Below are 22,546 nucleotides of genomic sequence, written 5' to 3'. Positions count from 1 at the left end.
ATAATATATATAAATATAATAAATATAATAAAATATAAATAAATAAAATATTCATAATTTTAATTAAAAAATTTACGGCTTTTTGAAAATTTGCTATTGTGAACGATTTTATTTAGAAATCTAACAATCCGAATTTCAAATTAGTTAACTATTTATTAAAGTTTCTTATTTGGAATATAATTGTGCAATTTTGAAGGATTTAATTCAAAATTGATTAATTTTTCCAATTAAAATTATTTATCTGAAACTTCAATTTGTAACTTTTTGGTTTGAAATACTTCATAACTGAATTAAAACTGTTGATTAACAAATAAAAATAAAAAATCCGAATTTGCTCCCAAGATTAAATGAATGCACTTGGGGATGAATCAATTATGGCTTAGGGCGATAACTTGACTTTCATGTCGAGGAAATAATGCGATTTTACGGGGGTTAGCTGCTGTGCAGAATCGAAGACAGAACTGACAATGGGTCCTAAGCCTTCTTTGAATAGCTATATAAGGTATAAGCTTTCAAATTCAGATGATTTTGTGTTTGGCGTTTGGCAGCCATCCAATTCCAACTAGATGTTACCTTCGCACACACAACCTCTGCACGTCTTATATCCAAATAAGACTCACAAATGCATATGACCAGGATGGCCATTTTTTTTAAATTTTCGTCTCCCGGTCCTCCCGGTGAATATTCGTGATTTCACCCGGTTTATAAAGAAATCAACTTTCTTTGCAAAATCCACGGTTTTTTTACATATATTATAAATTGCGGAAGTCGATAAATGTCAGAAAATCCTTTTGCAAGAAACTAATTGATTTATAAATCATATAATAAGAAGGATAATGAAATTGTTGTGCCTAATAAAGGAAAGTGCAGATAAGCCTTTTATTTCACACTAGCAGCAAATGCACACGCGCAAATCGCGCGTTCCTATTTCTGAATTCCTATTTACTAACATGAAAATATGCAAATTTAAAAATCCATTATTAAACCAATTTTTTAATATAAGGTTTTAAATATTTTTGAAATGATAGTTAATAATGAATATTTTTGAATTGCCAGCTCTTGTATTTTTAAAATATACGAACGATTTTGGAAAATTTAAATAGAAAAAGGACTTAAATTGCATAATTTCCAAGTCGAAGCGCTAAAAATTAAAGAATTATTCTTTATTTTGGAAATTGGATAGTTAAAATTAAGAGTAATTGAATGAAATTTGTAATTTGAATGAAATTGTCTAAATATGGACAATTTAATATTGAAAACTAAATCGAATCTTTTCAAGTTAACATTAAAACTGATTAGAAGACGTTTTGTAAAATGAAAACTGAATTAAATTATTTAAAATAAAAACCTTCTGAAATATATAGTTATTTTAAACGGGAAACGTTAAAAATCAAAAAATGTATACTCCCAAATGTTGAAACTTAAACGAATGAGAACTTCATTTAAAACTGAACAAAATTTGAGTCACCAAAAATTGTGTTATTAAAACTTTTCTATACGCAACCACTTTAAAATTTCAACTATTTTAAGTAAATTAAAATCGCTTAAAAATTAATACGTTTCAAATTGCTAATACTTTTCAAAATGTAACCAATTCAATTTTAATTCAAAATTAAAACCTTAAAAAGGAAAAAAAAATTTAATTTAGTGTTGTTAATAAAAATTCAGAAATCTAAAATTGTAACCCCTTACAATTAGCGAAAGTGTCCTTTTACTGACGCATCAATTTCAGATATATTAATTTTCATCGTTTTTTATTTTAAAATCAATTAAAAATTTTTTATTTTAAATCTTCCTTTAGAATTATCATTCATTCTAGAAATTTTCGAATATAAAATATTTTTCAATTTGCAATGACTTATTTGTTTAAATTTTCAACTAAGATTCGGAGAATTTTAAGATCTTAAATATAAAATTAAAAATTAAGATACAGAATACAAAAAAACATTGTTATGTTATGATTTCTTTGTTTGAAAATGTACAGTTTTATGCTTTTCAATCAAAAATTGCTTTATATTTACATCCAAAATTATTAAATTCAAAACTGACTATCAAGGCCTTTAATATAAAATTTATAAATATTTGATCGGTAAATGCTCCTAAAATTTTGAATATTTTAATTTGAAACAACAATATATTGAAAATAAAAATTCCAAACCTCCAAAAACTAATCTCGAAGTGATTTTGTTCGCGGAAAGGGAAACAACACTCCCTTGTCAAACTTTTCCGTTAAGCTTACCAGAGCCTTTGATTCTCAAATTTCTTCCACACACTTTCGATTCGATTCGCACGCGATGAACGGATTCTATAACTTCAACCAATATCTTAACTTTATCCCCTAGAAATGTATAATGCACAAGAGAAAAAATTAAAAAGGTAAGCGATGAAAGTTTTCTATGTAAAATCCATGGAAATTTGATGTTATGTACCCCTCGGAACTAAATGAACACAATTAGAGACCTAAGTCAAACAAGCAGACTAAAATATATTACCTATATAAAATTCGGTTTCTTTTTTAATTCTGATTGGGTGAATTATTCTTTTTTGCAGGCAATATTCGAAGATTCAGAAGAGTCTGTGAGCATATTCAATCCCAGGTTTGTTCGAGGAATGCCGGCTTTAATTTAAGTAACCAAAGTAGTAGAGCAGCGCCTCCAAGTCCCAGGGCTTCTCGAAAATTTGCAACCGAAATGAGTGAAAGTTCGAGCTGTGGGAGCGATACGAGCGAAAGACTCTTTGTCAGCCCGCATCCTGCTACCAGACAGGTAGTCTGTTTCAACAAGGTAGCGCATCATCCTCATCCTCAATTGAAATCATAGTCAACATCAGGTTCGATTTTAGGAAGAGGCAATCCATGTTTATCGCTTCAATATCAATCTTAATTACTTTAAAAAATAAAAGTATAGAAATACTTTTAAAATTTTTCTACTTAGATTTATTCTTACAATCCAAACTTTTCGATTCAAAATATAGATAGCTGTAAGCAAATTTAACTTAGTACCTTATTTTCAAATTTGTGTTCCTCGTTCAGTAGCTTCTTTTATATTCTTCTAAAATAATAGTCTATTTTATAACGCACTAATCTAAACAAAAAGAATGGAATTCTTTCCAAATTTGTTTAGAAATGTTCCTGAGTTTGTTTTTTGAGAAAATGACGGGGTGTTGTAAATTTGTATAAAAGAGGAAATTGTGATAAAATCATTTAATGTCTAAAAGTGACTTCAATACTGAGAAGGACTATTATTTCGAATGATGAGCAATCAAATAATTTAATTACTTCAAGCCACCTAAAAAAAATTGGTTTTCGTTCGTTACCCGTCGACGTAAACGTATAATGAGTTTGCAGAATCGAAAACAGTTTTGGTACTAGAATTATATAATCAAGTACTTGAAAATCTTTCCCGTTAAAGTAGATTCTAAAGATTATTCAAAAGTCGATGAAGGGCAGCTTAATTTGAAAATAAGGTACAATATAAGTCAAAGAGTCGATAACATAGCTAAGATAATTCAGGGTTTCTGAAGAATACGAATAAGAAATTATTGATATTTCTCATTTAAGTTGAACTTTACAAATTTGCAAATTTAAAATGAAAAAAGTAGGCGTTTATAATTTCAATAATTTGTACGCTGATATTGAAAAACAAGTACATTGTTTTTGAAAAGCTAATTTAACAGATGAAATTATATAAATTTCAGATATGAAAAGCAAATCAAGTTTTAAAGGTATTCCACTTTTATAATTAATCCTGAGTTGAAATATCCATTTTTTTTCTCAACTTGAAAATTTCAAATTTAAAACTCAAAGCTTTTGTGATTAACATAGTCGAAACTGAAATTTTTATTTTGAAAATAATTTAAATTTTTAATTTCAAGCTGGAAACTGTGCCAATTATAAAAGTCTTGCATTTCTAAAGCACTATAATATGAAAGAAATTCTATTTTACTTTCCCTCGTATAAATTAAAATTGATCTAATTTTGACTCATTAAAAAAAAAGAATTAAAATTTTTCACGTTAAATTCTTGTCTTTCACAACTTACAAATTTTGATGTTAAAGCCTTCAATTTAAAAATAATAAAATATCATACATTTATTGTTAATTAAGTTCCATTGAAAAATAAATTTTCAAATACATATCGAAATTTTTATTTTATAAAACGCATTTATAAAATGTACACATTTTTTCAAGCTGTCAATCTTAAACTTATCTTTGAAATTATTTAGAGTAAATATTTGTAATCAATCTTAAACTAAAAAAATCTTGAATTAAGAAATAAATTTAAAGTCTTCACATTTGAAAGGTAATAAACGGTTTAAAGTACTTAAATTTTAAAGGTCCTATGTCATTACAATTTCAAAGATTTTGAATTTCAAATCTAAAAATGAAAAAAAAACCTATTGGTTTAGAATGCATAGCCTTTATACAAAATGTATTTTTTTTCAATCAGTTGGGATCAAAATTTTAAACAATTCGCATATTATTATATCGTCTTTTAATTTGGCTCTTTTTAATAAATACTTAAAATCTTTTATAAAAAGAAAAAAATTCTCAATTTTCTAATAATATTATTAATATTTTAATGTATGTATTTTAAAACATCTAGATAATTTTAGAAGCTCCCTAAAAATGACCGTTTTCCATTTTTATTAATTTTTGCTAGTAACCCTGAAATGGACTCGAAAAACTGCATAATATAGTCCTAATATTCATCAAAGCACCTGGCATTACAAGCATTATTCATCTAGACATTTTCGCAACATTTCTAATCAGCTAGAAAAATTTTTTTCTTGTTTCCAAAAAGCAAAATTTCTCTTATGTATTTTAAACATTACTTCCAGATTGATTCAGATCTTGAGTCGGAATCATCAGTTTTTGATGTCAAGTCTCCAACTCGGGAAAATGGAAGGAGAAGTTCGACTTCAACGAACAACAATATCCCTCTTTCGGATGAAATTACACCTACGCCTGATGACAGTCCACCAAAGGCTGTTCGAAGCAATTCTGAAAGTCAAAATACACCAGAAAAAAAGTGCGTGACGACGATGAGTGGCAGCAACATAGCGTGATACTATGAGAACCTCCGTTTTGAATTTCGATCCAGTTTTAGGAATTTGTGGGACAGCACTCAACGATTTTATGGTGATTTGCTATGAGATATATGGCATCGGAGGTCTTCCGGTTCGTGAGAAGAAATTGTGTGGTGTTTTTTTTTTCAAATCGTTTTCCTGCCAGTAGTGAACCTGGACGTTAAATTCGTCACTTGAAGCCCATGGACTTCTTAGTTTTTAATGTGATGGTTGGATCGAAAGTGCACGTGATCAAATGACATTGACAAAAAACTTGACTGCCAAGTAGATAATTCAATTAATTTTAACGTCGGTCTACTGTTTTATATAACTGATTAAACCCTTTATGAGAAATCGAGCAAGATTATCTAATTCGAGTAATTTAATCAAAATGATCACTGATCAATTAATTAAGGCGGATATTTGCATTATCATAGTTTTGGGTTTTTTTTGCGATTTGGAGATTTAGTTAAATCGCTGCTATCTCATTGGTCGAATCAATTCTCGTTAGATAAGAATTTTTCCTACTTTTCTTTCGCCGAAAGGACAATTTCCAATCTCTTCAAAAAAACCTGGAACAAAAAAGTCACATTATATTTTACGTAAAATTAAAATCATGCTCTGTTTCTCATACAGTGTCGACTTTAAGAGTTCGACCCTGTTTGCTGCGAGAACACCTAATTAATTAACAACAGAGAGAACAATAAAATTGCAACAGAGAGAACAATAAACGTGTCGTTCGGCCCAGAATGAACAAGAAAATAAAGAGGAAATATGAACGAGTATTCTCATTTCTGAATAAGAACTTGCCTAAAAAAGAGAAAGCGAAAGCAGAAAGAAAACAGAAAGAGAACATTTTCGCCGATTGAAACGACTCGAAACGTCTACACAACGGAGAGATTTATTTTTTTCACGCGACGAAATTTAAGGCGACTATTCAACACATGAGTAGCGCAGATTAACGCATTGCATTAAATAAAATAAATCTAAATAAATAACAATAACGAGCATAATAAAAAAGTGCATACAAGCTTCTCTCGTCTGCTTCGTAAAAATTGCGAAGGAATAGCGATTAGGTGTTTCTATTAATATCATAATACAGTGCATATAAGTAAGATATATTTTCTCAAACAGACATATCTCACAAATTGACCCAGCTTTATAGTGAACTTGTAACGTATGTTATGATATAACGCCATTATTTAATGTTTAAACGTTGTTAAAAAAGCTATAATATGATCGGTGGAAATGTCAACTGTGCTTTGGAACCGAGAAGAAAAATCTCTAATCGAAAAAAAAGGAGGCTCTTAAAAAATAACTTCGGTTTAAGACTTGTTCATTTTAGGAGAATTTTTAGGATTAGAAATCCTTTAAAATGAGAGATTAATATTCGTATTAATAACAAGATCTAATCTTGAAGGTGATTATTATTAAGAACTGCTTTTTTAAGAGCCACCTTTTCCAAAATTATAATTAATAAGAATCAAAGAGGATCAAAATTCGGAATCTATTTGAAAGGGTTCCAGGTCACAAGGATTCACGCTTTAGATTTTGTAAACGGCGTCTCGTTCCTATTATAAAAAAAACTTAAGCGCTTTTTGATTTAGGAAAAGAAAATTAGACCGAATTATTTACTTAACGAGTGTCGAGGTCAAAAACGAGATTGATTTGCACTTTAGCAAAATGTACAATGTATTGTTTTGTTTTTGTACTCTGCTCTCTGTCGATTTGCAAACAAGAGGCCTTCGATCGAGAGGTGCAAAAATTCTCAATTATTTATTTATAGTTAAGATTCTATCAAACCCGATTACGCAATTTTTCAGACATTTTATGCTTCAAATGTTTAAAACTTTAAAACTAAATTAAAATTTTAGACGATTTTATTTCCTTACTATTTTTAAGTTAAATTATTCGAGTTTAAACTATTTTAATTTATTTATAATTGAACAACATTAAGTACACTCTATTTTATTTTTACTTTAAAGGGCTCATTATATATTTTTTTAAATTCAATTTTGTACGCTTTAAATTAAAAACTGTTCAATTAAATATAGCCCAAATTTCTCCATTCAAGAATGATAAATATTTTAATTCAGAACTTCCACATTTTTAATTCAATTCTTAGCCATTTACTTTTGATTATTCACAACATTTCAATCAACATTTTCTAAATTCACGATTTGGATCTAATATAATTGACCTTTTAATTGAAATGTTCAATTCTGAACGCTTCAAAGTTAAAATTGTTGAGTATTGGACAGTTTTTAAAAATCAACGTCGACATTTTATAACAGTTTCAACGCAAAATTGTTCAAGTTTAAGTTTAAACTTTAAAGGGTTTATGTTTTAAATCATAGAATTTGAATATGCTTAAAGTATTTAATTTCTCACGGTTTAAAAATAAAATTCTTCAATTTTTAATGCTTCAAACTTTGATACTCCCTGTTTTTGCAACACAAATTTTTATTAAATTTTATTCTTTACGAGAGTCTGTATTTTGGATTGGTACTTAGAAAGTGTGTTAGCTTCCAAATTCAAGTGCCAAGCGAAAATCCAGGCGAGCTTATATCGTCACAAGTTGTTTGATCAATAGTGGAATCATAAAAAAATAACAAGTTTAATAATCTGATTCGATCTTACTCCTTATTATTAATAAAAAAATTTTTTTTACTTTCACACTTTTGAAAATTAAGTCGTCTGTTTTATTGAAACTTAAATTATTGTTATTTTTTAAACCTTCAGAAATTGCGAATCTCGGAAATTGTTTCTAATTCCATAACTACATAAAATTTATTTTGGGAAGTATCTCAATAAAACTCAAAGTGCTGAAGACATAGGATGTTATAGTGCTGAAGTTATAAGTTAATAAATCGGGCTTTGCAATATACGACAAACCACGAGATTACTATTAGATAATGGATGAAGAGAATGGGAGTGCTAACGATAAGAGTTAAGTAGATAGTTGAGATGAATCTGATTATTATTGTAATAATTCGTAAATTGAGTCTAGAGGTTAAGCTTACGGTTATCTATTTATTAATTGCAGATATAAATATAAACTGATTCTACACGGAATAAGTATTATTAAATGAGAACAAATTACCGGCCATATTAAACTAGGATTTTATATCATGCAGATCATTCGAGGCGAGGGGAAAAACTAATAATTCATTGGCGTTATTCTAAAACGTATAGGAGAGTTAATAATATAAACATCTGAAAGATAAAGGTCTTGCAACCTCATTGTAAATTGATGTTGTTCGATATTTTCACACACCGTAGAAAAAACAAAACATTTACGATGATGCTCGCTGCACAAAGATTTTAATATCCTTTGTCTTTTGAGAACTGAAAACGATTATCTTGAAATTATAATTAAATTCATTACTTTTTAAATGTAAAGACATAATTTGATAATCTATGGTTATCTTTGTGCAGCGAAGGTAATAATCTTGGCCAATTATTTTACCAGATGATGCATTAAATTGATAGATGATTTATTATTTACATGAATAAAAAGTTAATACTTTTGGCCGATATTAGCGCTGTTTTTCCTCGAGTGATGTTTTAAAATGCGATGTTTGGTGCAAGTGAAGTTGTGTATTATCCTATAATTAACACATTTGGCACGTGTTAACTTCGTGATAGCGCGACACTATATTGTAAATTCATATGGACTTAAAAATGCAAAAGAAATATCTGACGTGCGTGGATGTTTAGCAAACTTGCGTGAATAGGAGCTCAAGCATAGAATAGAATCTCCCCCTCCACTTTCTTAACAAATTTTCCCGCTTACTGAGCACATTGTCATGAAAAAGTTTATTTAGAAAGCTCTGGAACCTTCTAAGGTCAGAAAAAGTTCATACCTCAGAAAAACTGTTGAAGAGAATCAAATTCTTTTTTCTATTTAGATTTTTCAATAGAACTTTTCTGAAATAATTCCTAAAGGATTCAGAGTTCTTTAAACGATTTTTTTTGTGGCTTTAAGATTATAATATATTTATTAATAAAATAAATCGCTTTTGACTTTAAAGCTTGTTAATTTTTTGTTTGATTTTTTAATATATTTTTTTATCAATTCTATTTTTATCCGTTTTTTTAATTGCTAGGAAATAAATCCTTTTCTTTGCCAGGGTAAAATTCTAATGACCATCGAATCATGAAAAGTGCTTTTAATTTGCCGCCAAAATGATCTTACATTTTGGCATTGTTCGCTAAACATTACCTTTGTGCGAGTGGAACTTTTAGTTTTTGAACTAAAAGTTACTACTGGTATGGATCCTTTCTCGCGTAGATATTCATAAGGCATTAATCTAGCGTACATAGAAACATTTTTATACAATTTATAAAGCATTCACAATTATCTTGAATTATTCAATGCATGTTCTTGTTGGTGTTTTGTTAATGACATCGTGTTTATGAGACGCTTTAAAATGTAAAAAGGATAAACATCATGAAGGAAAACAAAGGCTGTTGTGAATAAATTGTATCTCCTTATGTAAATTATTAATTGTAATTTCTTGTATAAAAATAACACCTTTTTAATTCATCTCAGGAAATATATCTTTATTCATCAAAATAAAAATAACGAACGAGACTTTTTTTATATGAAAGATACATTTAGGTTTTAAATTGATTTCTTCTCCGTAAGGAAGCGTCAATTAATTACGTGAACATTTTCAGGGGGAGCGGATGCGATAAATATAATAAGATTTTTTAATTCTCGAAATCCCTTTAAATACTTTATAATACTCGCAAATCCGTGGATATACTTTGAAATCCATTAAAGTTGCTTGGAATCTTTGAAATTCCCTGACATCTATCAAATTCAGACAAATACTTCGGAATTTCTTGCAATCCTTTCCTTAAAATCCCTAAATATTCTTTGAAATACCTCAAAGTCCCTTGAAATCTGTTAAGTATATTTCAAAATACTGTAAATCAGTCAGTATTGTTTACAGTAAAAATAACTGATGTATTGATTAAAAAAATATATAATCTTACGTAATAAGGGGGGTGGGGGAATCAAAAGCTTACGAATCCATACAATAGGGATGGATGGCGTGTAAGATTTCATAAATTATTCTCACGTAATTAATGGACGTTCCCTAATGTATAGTTGAAAAATGAGTATTGTACGATGAAAATTTGTAAGTTCCATGACAGCATGTATGGATATAAGATCTGTCTCGATTCTCGATGCCTAAATAATTTTTTATTATTAACAGTTATTAATGTTGTAATATTTAATTATCTAATAACGTTATTTTTTACGACAAAAATTATGAGGCGGTCAATATGCATTAATTAAGCTGCAGTACATACTATACCAGCGAAATAAAAATATATAGAAAATATGTAATTCGACCTTAGAAAATGAATTTTAAATTAATTCGTTCTTGAATTCATTCAATGCAAATCAAACGGAATCTGCCGTTTAGCATTGTTAGTTAAATCAATTGTAAATCATGAACATTTTGCGCGCGACACTGTTAATGATATATTATTTGGAATATATGTCGTATAGGCACGACACACTGAATCCACTATGTATTTGGAATTTCTCTACCCTTCCAAGACCTCAAATTTAAACTTACACATTTTTTTAAATTAGAATATTGTTCCAGACTTACCTTTTTTATCATATATATTGTGGTCATTTTTTTGGCGGTTGGGAACATAACCTCAAAGTTATATGATCAATTTTTTATGTAATTTAGCTATTATTTGGCAAGAGCCGTAAAACAATGAAGAAAAAATAAGTTTACATATCTATTAAACACATCAGAAATTATGTATCATTCAAGGACAGTTTTTATAACACAGATTACGGAATACGAATAAGGAAGAAAAATAGAAGAAGGCTTACAGAAAATCAACAAAAAATCAATGTCGCCATTTTTTTACTTAATCGATTTTTTCGTCGACTAGCCCAGGTACTAATCGAACATGAATGAATGATGAATAATAACTTATTTCACTCACCACAACTACTACTACACAACAACGAGACCCGTGTCTGGCGTTTTTGTTGCTATTTGCGTATGAGCAACAAAAGGTAAGCACATAGATTTCTCATATAAGTGTTGTAAATAACAGCAGTTGTTTAAGTTATTACAGAAAAATGGATACGCGTTTAAAACAACGAATACGTAATCACGTGTCGAACAAAAAAATCTTTCTGAGAGTTACAAACTTTGAATTTTCCTTTCTATTTAAATAATTAAACTTTTGGTATTTCATCTAAAAATTAGAGATATTTATTCTAAATTAAACTATTTATTTTTCTCGAGGACATGTACCAGTCTAGGGTCTAGGGGTTCCACCTTTCTCGTGGGGGTATTCTGAAAATCGCTTTCAACACCATTTTTTCAAGTCACATATGCTATGATATAAATAGCACACCTTCAAATTTATTTTGTAAAGTTATTGATAAAATTTTAAATGCAACATTAAAGTCAAACATATTTTTTAAGAATATTTAAGATGATACTTCCGTAGACGCATTTCCAGAGTTCCGCCTTCTACACGATTCCGCCGGCAGCCGGCCTGAAGCCGTTTGCGCCAGTCTAACCGGCACAAACCAGCCTAGGAGTACCACACTCACACTATTGCGTGGCCAGTTCTTTTAAACGACTTATAAAATAACAATTTGAGTTAATTTCTCATACCAGACAGACGATCATATTGTTTTCCTTTACTTCTATCTGGTATATGGAAAATTTATTAGAATTTATATTCTGTAAGTTTGTTTAAAAGAATTCGTCGCGTGACAGTTTGGTACCTGCCCTTTTGTAAAATAAATTGAATTCCGAGAAAAACATTACATTGATCAGAACCATTTTTGCATTCTGATGTACACGCTGCTATGTAATCCCCTGTAATAACTTTTGTAATCAAATATCTATGAAATTCCTTTAAATTCCTGCAATATTATGTAATATGGTGTAATCTCATGTAATTTCTTGGAACATTTTTGTATAATAATCGATAATATTTTTTAAACTTTTTACGAGAACCTTGAATTGCATTTTTTCAGTTTTAAAGCAGTTATTTAATGAAATGCAAAATATAATTTTTATCTTTTAGTCTATTATAAAAGAAACAGCTATTTTAAAAGAAATCGTGCTACCGGAAAGTTTTTTATTTATCAAGATCTAATTTATTTTTGACCCATTACAGAATAAATAAAGAGATTCTAGGAATTTTTGGTAGACTTAAGGGCATGTGATACTTGGAAAATTGTCGATTTTACCAGTTTTAAGTTCCGACGGCTTTTTTTCTTTAATAATCAATATTTTGTCTTAAAAATTTGGGAAATGATAGCGAACATGCTAGCGGACGTCCCCGCACACTTTATTTGTGTTTTTTTTTTTCAAAAATTTTTTTGATATTGCTAACAACGTGTGTACTTTTGGAGGTTATGTATGTTACAATTCTCCTGTGCGTTACTTCCAAACTACACAATATTTTTGGCCGAAAATTTTGGACTTGCAAATAAACATAGTAACTAATCTCCCCGAACTAACCCTTATGGCAGGCAATCAAAAAATTTTATTTCATAAATAATTTTTAGATTATCGGAAAGGTAGAGATGAAAAACGACGTAACCTCAAAATAATAGAAATGCATAAAATTTTTATTTAGCACAATAAATTTTTTTTGTTATTATCCCTCAAAAAAGAGTCCGGGGACGTCCGTTATGATATTTTATAGCATCTACGAATTCAGTTTTTAAACCTTTTCATTTTTGTGGAAAAAAAGCCGGGGAAACTGTAAGTATCACATGCCCTTAACCAATTATTTTATATATTGCAATGAACTGACTTTAATTTTGAACATTTTACCAAGATTTCACGGATTTCAACGATTTAAAAAAGGCGTGTGTACCATTTTTTAAATATTTCACAACAATTTCACAAAGCTTTTAAATCTTTCAAAAGATTTAGAGGATTTCAAAGATTTGAAACGATTTCAAAAGGTTTCCAAACGTTTTAGAAGCTTTGTTAATATTCGACTAAGATTTCAAATAATTTAATGATTTCAACGAATAAAAAAGGTTTCACGAACAAATATGTAAGAAAAAATTTCAAAAGATTTCAGCGAAATTTCGAAAATTTCATATAGATTGCAAAGACTTTAAAGATTTGAAAATGCCGTGTACATCCGATTTCAAAGATTTCACAAAATTTTCGAACACTTCCAAAGATTTTTAAAAAGTTATAGTAAAACATATTTCTAAAATTTTAAAAGGTCACTGATGAAAAATATTTTAATGGTTTGAAATGAATACAAAAGATTTTATGAAAATTTCAGAAGAATATAAGAATCCTCAAAATTTAAAATGGGTAGAGTATACCAGATATAAAAAAAAGTTTCAAAGATTTCAAGAATTTCAAATATTTTACAAACATTTAAAAAGATTGCAGAAGATTTCATAGAAATTTGAAATTTTCACAAAGTTTTCAAGTACTTCAAGAGATTTTAACGAATTCGCAGATTAAAAAAATTTATGGCTTTCTTTCTTTAGAAATTATTGACCAATAAAAAATGAAATCGCTCATTTATTGTATCTATAACAAATGATTTTTTTCATTATTTAATGTAAAAAAGAGGCCTGGAAAACTTGACGTCTTGACCTAGAAAACCTGGAAAAGACCTTGAATTTCGCTCCTAAGAATCACTGAAAACCTTGACTTAACAAAAACAAACGAATTAAAAGAGCCTGGAACAAAAATGTAGATTAGTTGAGAATGGTGCGTGTATAGGCTTTATATCTGTTTCGCTAAATTATTATTGCATTTGTTCGTTTTCAGTTTCTTCTACGCTGTTTCGAATGTTTTCCTTTTATCCTTCTTCCCTGTGTAATTATTAAAATAGTGGGTTAGTTGCATGATTTTGAGATAATAAATTTTTTTAATACTGCATAAAATTCTAAGAATATACTACATTGCTAAGAAAAAAATATATTTAAAAAAAGTCTAGAAAACCTTATTCAAACAACTTTGGGCATTTCAAAAAACAGTTTCGATATTATTTTTTTTAGAAATATGAAAAGTCAAAATTTTTTGAATTACATCTGATTAAAAATAATTCTTTATAAAAGTGTAAAAGTGTTTTAATATATTTTACAATATGTAAAGAATCTTTGATCTTATCAGACATTATAAGGAAGATAAAGCAATTTTAATTTAAAGAAATTGTAGTACGCGTTACAACAGGTGCTTCTATGAATTTAAACCAGTTCAAATAAATTTAGAGGAAAAATGAACGTAAAATAATCCATTTTTTTTAAAAAAAGTTTTAAATATTTGAAAAAAATGCGAAAAGATGCTAATATTCAACTCCAACTTTAATTAAAACTTCTATTCAAAATTTTAATATTTGTCACGGGTTGAAAAATACATCAGTGTCATTTTTTAATCGAATAATTTCAAATTTCAATATTCACAATAAAACTACATTTTTAGAATATAACAATAGATAATTGTAAGGTTTGAAAGGTTTTATTTGTAGGCATAATTCAATTTGCATATACAAAAATCATTATTCTTTAACAATCATTATCTCACTTTATTTCTTACGTATTTCGGTAAAACTTTCATCGAATAAAGTAGCTTAAAAACTGTTTGGTATGAAAATCGAGCTATTTTTTTAACTATATATCTGTACAGGAATTGTTGTTATTAAAATTTAAAGTTTTCTGTAGATAATTCTATGAAAAAACTAGATATAATATAAATTATACATTTTTGTCCTGCAAAAACAAAGCATATTGTTTTTAAATTGATAAATTGTTCTGGCTAATATATCATATATCATTCTCAACAAATTTTAAGGATTTTACTTTATTTACACAAATGTATACTCTTCTAAACTGTGCCATTAGGAAAATCTTAGATAATTTCAAAAAGGTTACAAATTTAAAATGATTAAATATTGAAACTTTGATAAATAAGAAAAAGTTATACAATGTTTACCTATCAAGCAATTTTTAGATTCAATTAATTTTGTTGTAAGATAATGTTTTAATACTACCGAAATGTTAAAAACAAAGATATATGTATACACTACCGGTCAACAGTTTCAGGACACTTTTTTTTATAACTGATAAAGTTCTCTTAATTTTAGTTATATCAGAGCTGAAATTTGCTCTCTCTAAAGGCTTGAAATGCTCTCAAAATTCAGTACAAAATGAGCCCAAGATGAAGCCAATTCGTCTATTTTTTAATTAGATATTGCAAAAACAGATATATTTCCATGTTTTCTTCAATTTACAATAACTTCCGAAATAATAAATATTTTTTAGTGTTCTTTAGTTCATTTTAAATATATTTTTCCACAGTATCGCAACAGTTTATTAGAATAGAACAAATTAAAGTTGTTTCAATGTTTTAAAATGAGCCCAACAATATTTAAAAAAATTTTATTTTCACGGAAGTTATTGAAAATTTTAAGAAAGAATTGAAATTTATACTATTTTGCCATATCTACTTTAATAATATTCAAATTGGCTTCATCCTGGACTCATTTTGTACAGAAGTTTGAGAGAATTCAATCCTTTAGAGAGAACAAATGCCAACTCTGACATAATTGAAATAAAGAGAACTTTATCAGTCATTAAAAAAGAGGTGTCCGGAAATTTTCGTTCAGCAGTGAATATACACAAATAATAAATTTCAATACCTAAATTGTAATTTCCAGTTGAAGATAGAAAATGAGCCGCCACATAGAAGAAAGAGAAGTCGAAAGACACGATAGTGATCGTGTAGTGATAAATTCCGATTCCGAATCTCCTATCCTGGAAACACTCCTTCTAAAAAAAGGACCAAACGGATATACGATTCAAAAAGGGAGAAAAAATCGGAGGTCCGGTCGAAATGGGACTGCACAGAATCATCCAAAAACAAAAACTTCAAATCAACCCTTTTTCTACGAGTATGTTTTTCCTGATACCAGAAATCAGCCGTATTCAAAATCTTCTGCATTTGATTTAAACCATTTCACCTGCTCTTCTAATTCCTGCTGGATTCAGAATAATTCAGAAGCTTCAACCTCCAAGGATCATTTTGAAATAGGGCTCGGAAATGCTGTTCAAGATCCTGTAATTGACAGCAGCTCAGCAGAAATTAAAGATGGTTCTATTGTGATAGAAGACTTCGATGATTATAAAAGTTATCGTCTGAATCCACTATATGACGATCGGACACTTGGCGGATGCAGCCTAGTTAAAAAAGATTGCTTCCTAGGAGGGAATAAGACACAAAATCTCTCGGGCCTTGATGGATTTCCATTCTCCGACCAAGGAACTTTATTTCCAGAAACTATGGAAGACAGCTTTGCAGAGCCAATTCTTGAGAAGCTCTTTTCTCAAGTCAGTAACGCGTCTGAAGCTTCAACAAAGACCATTGATTCAGACGATATGAACTTCCTGGTTAATACTGATTGTGAGGACGAAGATGAAGAGAGTAATATCAACATTTTAGACGATGGGAGTATCCCTGTAATCAGCAAGAGTGACTCCGATGTACACGTTGTTGGTTCATTATAAAAAAAGAAAAGGTAATCGACCACAGTTATCTTCTTCTAGAGACTTACCTAATTGAGAAGAGAAAAACTTATGATAGATTCATATCTTACTGTAAAAAAGATACAGAGCATCATTTAATAATACTCAAATTTAGATTTTAAGAGTATTACGTTTCAAATAATTATGACAATAACTACAATGCCGTGCAAAACAAGAGAGGGGTAACTGCATTTGGAATTTGAACCTACGAGTCATAATTGTTTCCAATATATTTAAATGGAAAACAATTACGAATCAGGTGGCAAATCCTAAGTGTAGTTATCTGCTTCTTTTTTTTACATGGCATTAAAATTTTATTTAGGATTTTGAATCCAGCGGCAGTTTTTCTTTTTTCAAATTGCTTCACTGATAAATAGACTTATTAATATTTATATTTATTTGACAAGTGAAAACGAGTTGTATATAACTTCTCTAAAAAATATTGAATTTTATATTTGAATTTTGAACGCTTACAATATTGGAGATTGAAAAGATTTGTGACTTTTTAATTTGTAATCGTCCACATTTTACGTTAAAACATTTCTCCGTTAAAAATGTCAATTTTTTAAATGTTTTGTGTTTAGAATAATGATTTTTTTAAACATCAGACGCTTATAGATTGAAGCTGTACAACTTGAAAAACTTCAATTTCGAAATTTACTGTATTTAATTTAAATTAGTTGAACTTTATAATGTGCAATATTGAGAATACTTTAAATTCCGACTTATTAAAATACTGCACACATAAAATTTTTTAATTCCTAGGGCAAGTAAATTTGCTATTCAACAAGTTTCACTTCCAAGTCTTAAAAATTAGATAGCTTTGTGTTGTGTTAGAAATTGTTCACTGTAAAAAACTTAAAAATGAAAATTTTCGAAACTTTAATGCTTTCAAACATAAATTTTTCAATTCTGAAATTTTGTTGTTTAAAATTTTATTGATTTAAAAAATATTGAAGACATAAAAAGGTTGTTTGTTTGTTTGTTTGTTAAGGAATTCCCTAAGACTTGCTTGGTGAACGAAATAAATTTTTTATTAAAATACGACGATTTTTGTAAATTTTTCTGGGAATAAAAAATGAAAAAAAAATTTGTTCTGATAAAATTATTATTAAAATTTTTTGTAGATCTTAAACTTTTAAATTAAAAAATTTTTTAATCTTGAAGGGTTCATGAATGTTTTCTGTTCCAAATTTTAGCACTGAAGTTTAAAATTGTTGAAAATAAAACGTAAAAATGTGTTAAGATAATGTAAGTCGCAACTAGAAGTTATGTACAATCCTCAGAAATAATAAAATTATTTTTAAACTTTAGTTGGAGTTTAGAAGTTTTAAAAGCTCTCAAAATAGTGAAAAGGATTCTTTTTTATTGTATTTTATTTTTTTCTATAACAAAAATATACATAAAAACACACACGTGTGCGTATATATTGTTTAATATCTTATTTTACAGTCTGAGATTTTCATAAGATGTCAAAGTATAAATGCATAAGAAGTTTTTACTCTAATCTCACGTTTTCACTTTTCCAAGTAAAAACAGATGATCGCCAAAGTAAAATTACCTGTAATAATTAGGTGCAAAATCAAAAAGAAAGCATATTCATTGTAATGATCTGCGATTGTCTTCGAACGTAAGCTTAGCGAGTAGAAATTATTTTAAAAAAATACTTTTTTATGAAACAAATGTTCTTTTTTTATAGCAAGCATATTTGTTAAATAAAAACATGAGACAGTATTTACGGCTGTAAACATAATTAATAATTATGTAACAGAAAGCGGTTAAAACTGAACAACTGTTTTGAACTATGTACATAAAATTTTATATGCACTTTTGTAGTCAGTCTTTTAAAAAATAAATGTCAAGCTGTTTTTTATTACTATTTATGAAGCTTTAGTCGCTTTCTGAACTGAGTTAAGTACAAAGAAACAGACATTGCTCAGAATTACAGCGTTTTAGGAAGATTTTATAAGAATAACATTTTTATAATTATTAAGTTATTTTGCTCAGTATTGTTTCCAAAGAAGTATTTATGTCTTGGCAGTTTCGACATTATAAATAATATGTCTTAATTAAAAAGCCTTTTAAAGGAAGTTCATTAATAATTATTATAAACTTAGTATTTTCATTGTACGGTCGCCTGGAAACTGCACACTTTCAACAATATATTCCGTATCCACTGGGTAAAAAATATCAAAAGGTTGATTGATTATCCTACTTGGTAACTGGAATACTGGAGGCTTAAGGTTTAAACTAAATTATCTTTAGTGGTCCTTAAGTACTAAAATAGTTTAGTCATCTCGTTTCTTAAATTATTAGTAGATATAAAATATAAATCTTTTAGTCTCAAGTTTCAGAAAACTCATTCCAGACGAGTTAATTATTTACAATGGCAACGTTACCATTTTCGTTTTGTATAAGAAATTCTCATGACTAGGGTATCAGAATGTCGTCATTTCCGTTACGATTTTCGCTTTTTTCTGGCGATCGGAGAAATCCACAGTGACGATATCGTCAGCATCGTTTCCAAGAAGACGTCCTTCTACATCTTCCTTTGTGCGATTAAATAATCTAAAAAAAGAGAACGAATACTGTCAATATTATAAGAAGCAAGTAGTTCCTAAATTTGTAATTGTAGAACTTTGGTTAAATTTAGTCATTTGAGTTTTTAGATTTTAGACTTTAACCAGAGTTGAACTGATTAGTGTGCGAAAGCTTAAGAGCGTGATAAAAGGCTTCAAACTATTAGTTTGCAAGTATTTTTTGTGCTACAAAAATGTTATTTTGCATGTATTTCATTTGTAAATTATGGTATTTAATATTTTGTTACCGAACTCAGTTAATAAATGAGCCAAGACTCTTTTTAAAAAATGCAGTTATTTCTTCAGTTGATACCAATTTTGAACAAATTCTGCGTCAAATTTTGTAATGATTTATCTGGAAAAAAACTGTATTTAGTATTTACGTTTACCTCCGTTTTCTGATTGGCAGATCATATCATCTGAAAATTGGTTGAAAGAATTTTGAAAAACGTACAGACTTCTTTTCGATTCCTTTTCAGCAGATTTTCATTTCCTTCACAAAAGCTTAAAAGTAAATCGGCGACTAAAAAACGAAAACAACATAAGAAAACCATAAAAAAAATAAAAAGATTATACCTGCGTGTCCATCGTTCTTTTTTGTAGAGTCTTAACTAATTACAATTTCACAATGTATTTCCTTAAAAAAACTCCGGAAACGTTTACGAAACTAGATTAGTGGAATTTGTGTTTGACATATAGACTGTGTCAGTTGAATGTAAAGTTATATTATAAAACTCCTGTCATATTTTATATTTATATACACTTATACATATGCAAAATGGTATCAAAATCTAAAAATACTTTTTACAACCTCATAAAGTTTCAAAAACACATCTGCTATAGAATAGTACAAAAAATATTTCTAGCAGAAAATATGTTATAAAATGTATATCTTTGTCAAAAAAGGCAAGAACTCTCGTTTCTTAAAATGCCGTCCGAAGATGATTTACAATTTTGTATCAGAATTTCAAGATCAGCAAGTTATTGGTTTGCTGATGGCTTTTCATGAAAAAAGAACAAACGAAAATTAAATTATTATAAATTTGAAGACCATCACAGTTTTGGGTTAGAATAGCTTCTACGTTAGTCACATACAAGCTGGTAACCAGAATTTAAGGCAGGTAAATTTCCTTGAAGATTTGTCAGGGAGTACCTGGATATAGTGGACGTGGATCGATTCATCGTTGGTGATATCGCGTCGTCTATTCCCCGGTGAAGAGAAATTGAGTCGGCGTCCAGCATTCTAGCAGCTGATCGAGCGTTCATCGCTGTTAAGTATTCCGGTGTTTCTAAGGTGGCTCTTGTTGGTTTTCGGTATCTGAAAAATAAGGCAGTTCAAACAGAATTTACATTTTTAAAGAACCAAAATAACGTGAACGAAAAAGAGATGTCGTGTTTACGGTCAGAAAAAAAATGTATTTACTTATTTAAAATTAATTAATTATTGATAATTATTATATATATAAAATATTAGTTATAATTATTATTACTAATATTATAAGAGCCTTGGTGGCTCAGGCGGTTAGGCGCCCGAACTTCACGTTAGAGTTCCAGAGTTCGATCCCTGAGCGGGTATACCTTGGAAAATTTCTATGTACTTTTACCGAGGTTCTGGTGGTTCGGATCCAACCTTAAGCTGTAGGTCCACCTATCACGAACTTGACTGCAAGCCATTCAGCGGATGGTGGGGTAAAAAACCACTCTTTATAGAAATGCGTCCATGACTGATGTTATATACTGGGACAGCCCAGTACAGGCTATTCAAAAATCGAATTTAAAAAAAATACCTTTGGCTGTAACCATCTTAATTTTGAGAGAAAAACCAGCTGCCTAAATTTATATTATTATTAATTATTATTTTAATTTGAGTGTTGTTACCATTAAATTTATATTAATTAAATAAAATTGTAAATCTGAAAACTTGACAATTTTTTGAATGCCGTCAAAATGTAACAATTTCGGAAATAAGCATTGAGAATTCCACTTTTTAATTTGTAAAATTCCGGATTAAAAAATTAAGAAAGTTAAGTTAAACATTATCAAATTCAAGCTTTCAAAAATAACCATTTAAATGTTAGGCCTTACAAACTAAACTTTTATAGAATTTGTCTTTTGTAATATTTCCAATGAAAAAAAATCTGCCCGACTTGCGGGCACATTCTCGTCGTGTTCGGATATTTATTCTTTGCATTTGTAATACTTGAATAAAACTTTATCAAAAAGATCTCTTTTAGATGGCAGTATTTTTATGCGCCTTGATATTCTGAATTGTCTACTTAATTAAGTATAGTCAAAGATTAAGTTTCTCAAAGCTCTGTAGGCTTTGAGGTACACATCCTCATCGCGACACTCGCGCTGCGCGCTCGATTTCCGACAGACATTTGTAAACAGGTTTTGTTCAATCTTTTTTTTCTCGTAACATTCGTCGTTTTTCCACACATTTTTTATTTTCAATGTTATTTTTCACGAATAAAAAAAAATAATAGATCTTTTTTGGCATAACAATTTTGGTTAATTCATCTTTTTTCGTATCCTAACAGTTTGACCACAAAATGGAATCTTTTATTTTTCATTATTTTTTGTGCAATCCAAATTTGAATGGTAGATTTTCCAAGATAATCCAAAAATTTGTTATGATAATCTTGTAGGGCTTTCAAAAAGCAATGTTTTTTTTTCTTTTGGCTTTTTTCATATCGTACGTTTTTTGGCTTAAAATTTTGATTTTCGGTTGACTTACAAAATTTTGAAAATGGTATAACTCGAGAATTTTCTTTTTAACGAAAAAAGTCATTAGGATAAATTTTCTGTTCTTTTTAATACTATAAATATCTGTACATAGAATTTTCAAATTCAGAAAGAAAGTGGTCTCAAAAATTTTCAAAATGCGCTCACTTTTAAAATTTTTATCAAAAATGGCTGGTTCACGAACTCATCCTTTGTTTTAGGACCTAAAAAAAGTGTGCCAAAGATGGATTTGACCCGTTCATTTTTTCAAGAGTTATCGTGTTTATGGATAGACGTGCAGACGGATAGACAGGCAGACGCCATCGTAAAAACTTGAATTTCGGATCCAGGGGGTCTCGAAACGTAGAGATCCGTTGAAAAACTGTGGTGACAAATTTCGGAAATTCTAATACTTTCTCAATCATAAATGGTGAGAATGTAGTCAATTTAGTCTCAATTAAGTACTAATATTAACTATGAAATGTTGCAAATTGAGCAACCCTAAATATGTGTACTGAAAACTTATAAAGTTGAATTATTTTTATTTGAAACGTTTAAAGTCAAAAATTTCCAAATTATACTGATATTTTGTAAGTATTAAAATCAAA

At 28.8% G+C, this 22,546-nt stretch overlaps 3 protein-coding genes and 1 long non-coding RNA gene across 12 annotated transcripts in view; 2 read left to right on the top strand and 2 right to left on the bottom strand.

Moving 5' to 3' along the window:
- Positions 1–5,793, top strand: part of LOC117176123 (serine/threonine-protein kinase BRSK2) — a 69,599-nt gene extending 63,806 nt beyond the window's left edge. For 3 of the 6 annotated variants that reach the window (XM_033366187.1, XM_033366186.1, XM_033366190.1), the window contains exons 12-13: positions 2,551–2,783; positions 4,839–5,793. In XM_033366187.1, the coding sequence (XP_033222078.1) occupies positions 2,551–2,783; positions 4,839–5,066 (461 nt within the window). In that variant the 3' untranslated portion in view covers positions 5,067–5,793. Of the gene's footprint in view, positions 1–2,550; positions 2,830–4,838 lie in introns of all 6 variants that reach the window. The other 3 variants (XM_033366189.1, XM_033366188.1, XM_033366191.1) reach the window with 2 other exon arrangements.
- On the bottom strand, positions 2,551–10,941 carry LOC117176128. The gene is made up of 3 exons (XR_004467583.1): positions 10,700–10,941; positions 4,833–5,638; positions 2,551–2,864 (listed from the first exon to the last, which is right to left on the bottom strand). It is a non-coding gene; the product is annotated as an uncharacterized LOC117176128 (long non-coding RNA).
- Positions 10,942–11,030: 89 nt separating this feature from the next.
- LOC117176127 lies at positions 11,031–17,020 on the top strand. The gene is made up of 2 exons (XM_033366196.1): positions 11,031–11,124; positions 15,771–17,020. The coding sequence occupies exon 2, from the start codon at positions 15,784–15,786 to the stop codon at positions 16,615–16,617; it is 834 nt and encodes a 277-aa protein (XP_033222087.1). The 5' UTR covers positions 11,031–11,124; positions 15,771–15,783; the 3' UTR covers positions 16,618–17,020.
- LOC117176122 (copper-transporting ATPase 1) overlaps positions 16,461–22,546 on the bottom strand; it is a 32,659-nt gene continuing 26,573 nt past the window's right edge. For 3 of the 4 annotated variants that reach the window (XM_033366183.1, XM_033366181.1, XM_033366185.1), the window contains 2 exons: positions 20,368–20,532; positions 18,041–19,203 (listed from right to left, as the gene is read on the bottom strand). In XM_033366183.1, the coding sequence (XP_033222074.1) occupies positions 19,074–19,203; positions 20,368–20,532 (295 nt within the window). In that variant the 3' untranslated portion in view covers positions 18,041–19,073. Of the gene's footprint in view, positions 16,568–18,040; positions 19,204–20,367; positions 20,533–22,546 lie in introns of those variants that run through there. The other variant, XM_033366182.1, reaches the window with a different exon arrangement.

The sequence above is a fragment of the Belonocnema kinseyi genome, chromosome 7, assembly GCF_010883055.1.
Source record: "Belonocnema kinseyi isolate 2016_QV_RU_SX_M_011 chromosome 7, B_treatae_v1, whole genome shotgun sequence".
In the NCBI taxonomy this organism is placed as follows: Eukaryota; Metazoa; Arthropoda; class Insecta; order Hymenoptera; family Cynipidae; genus Belonocnema; species Belonocnema kinseyi.
This window is presented reverse-complemented; position numbering and strand designations above follow the sequence as displayed.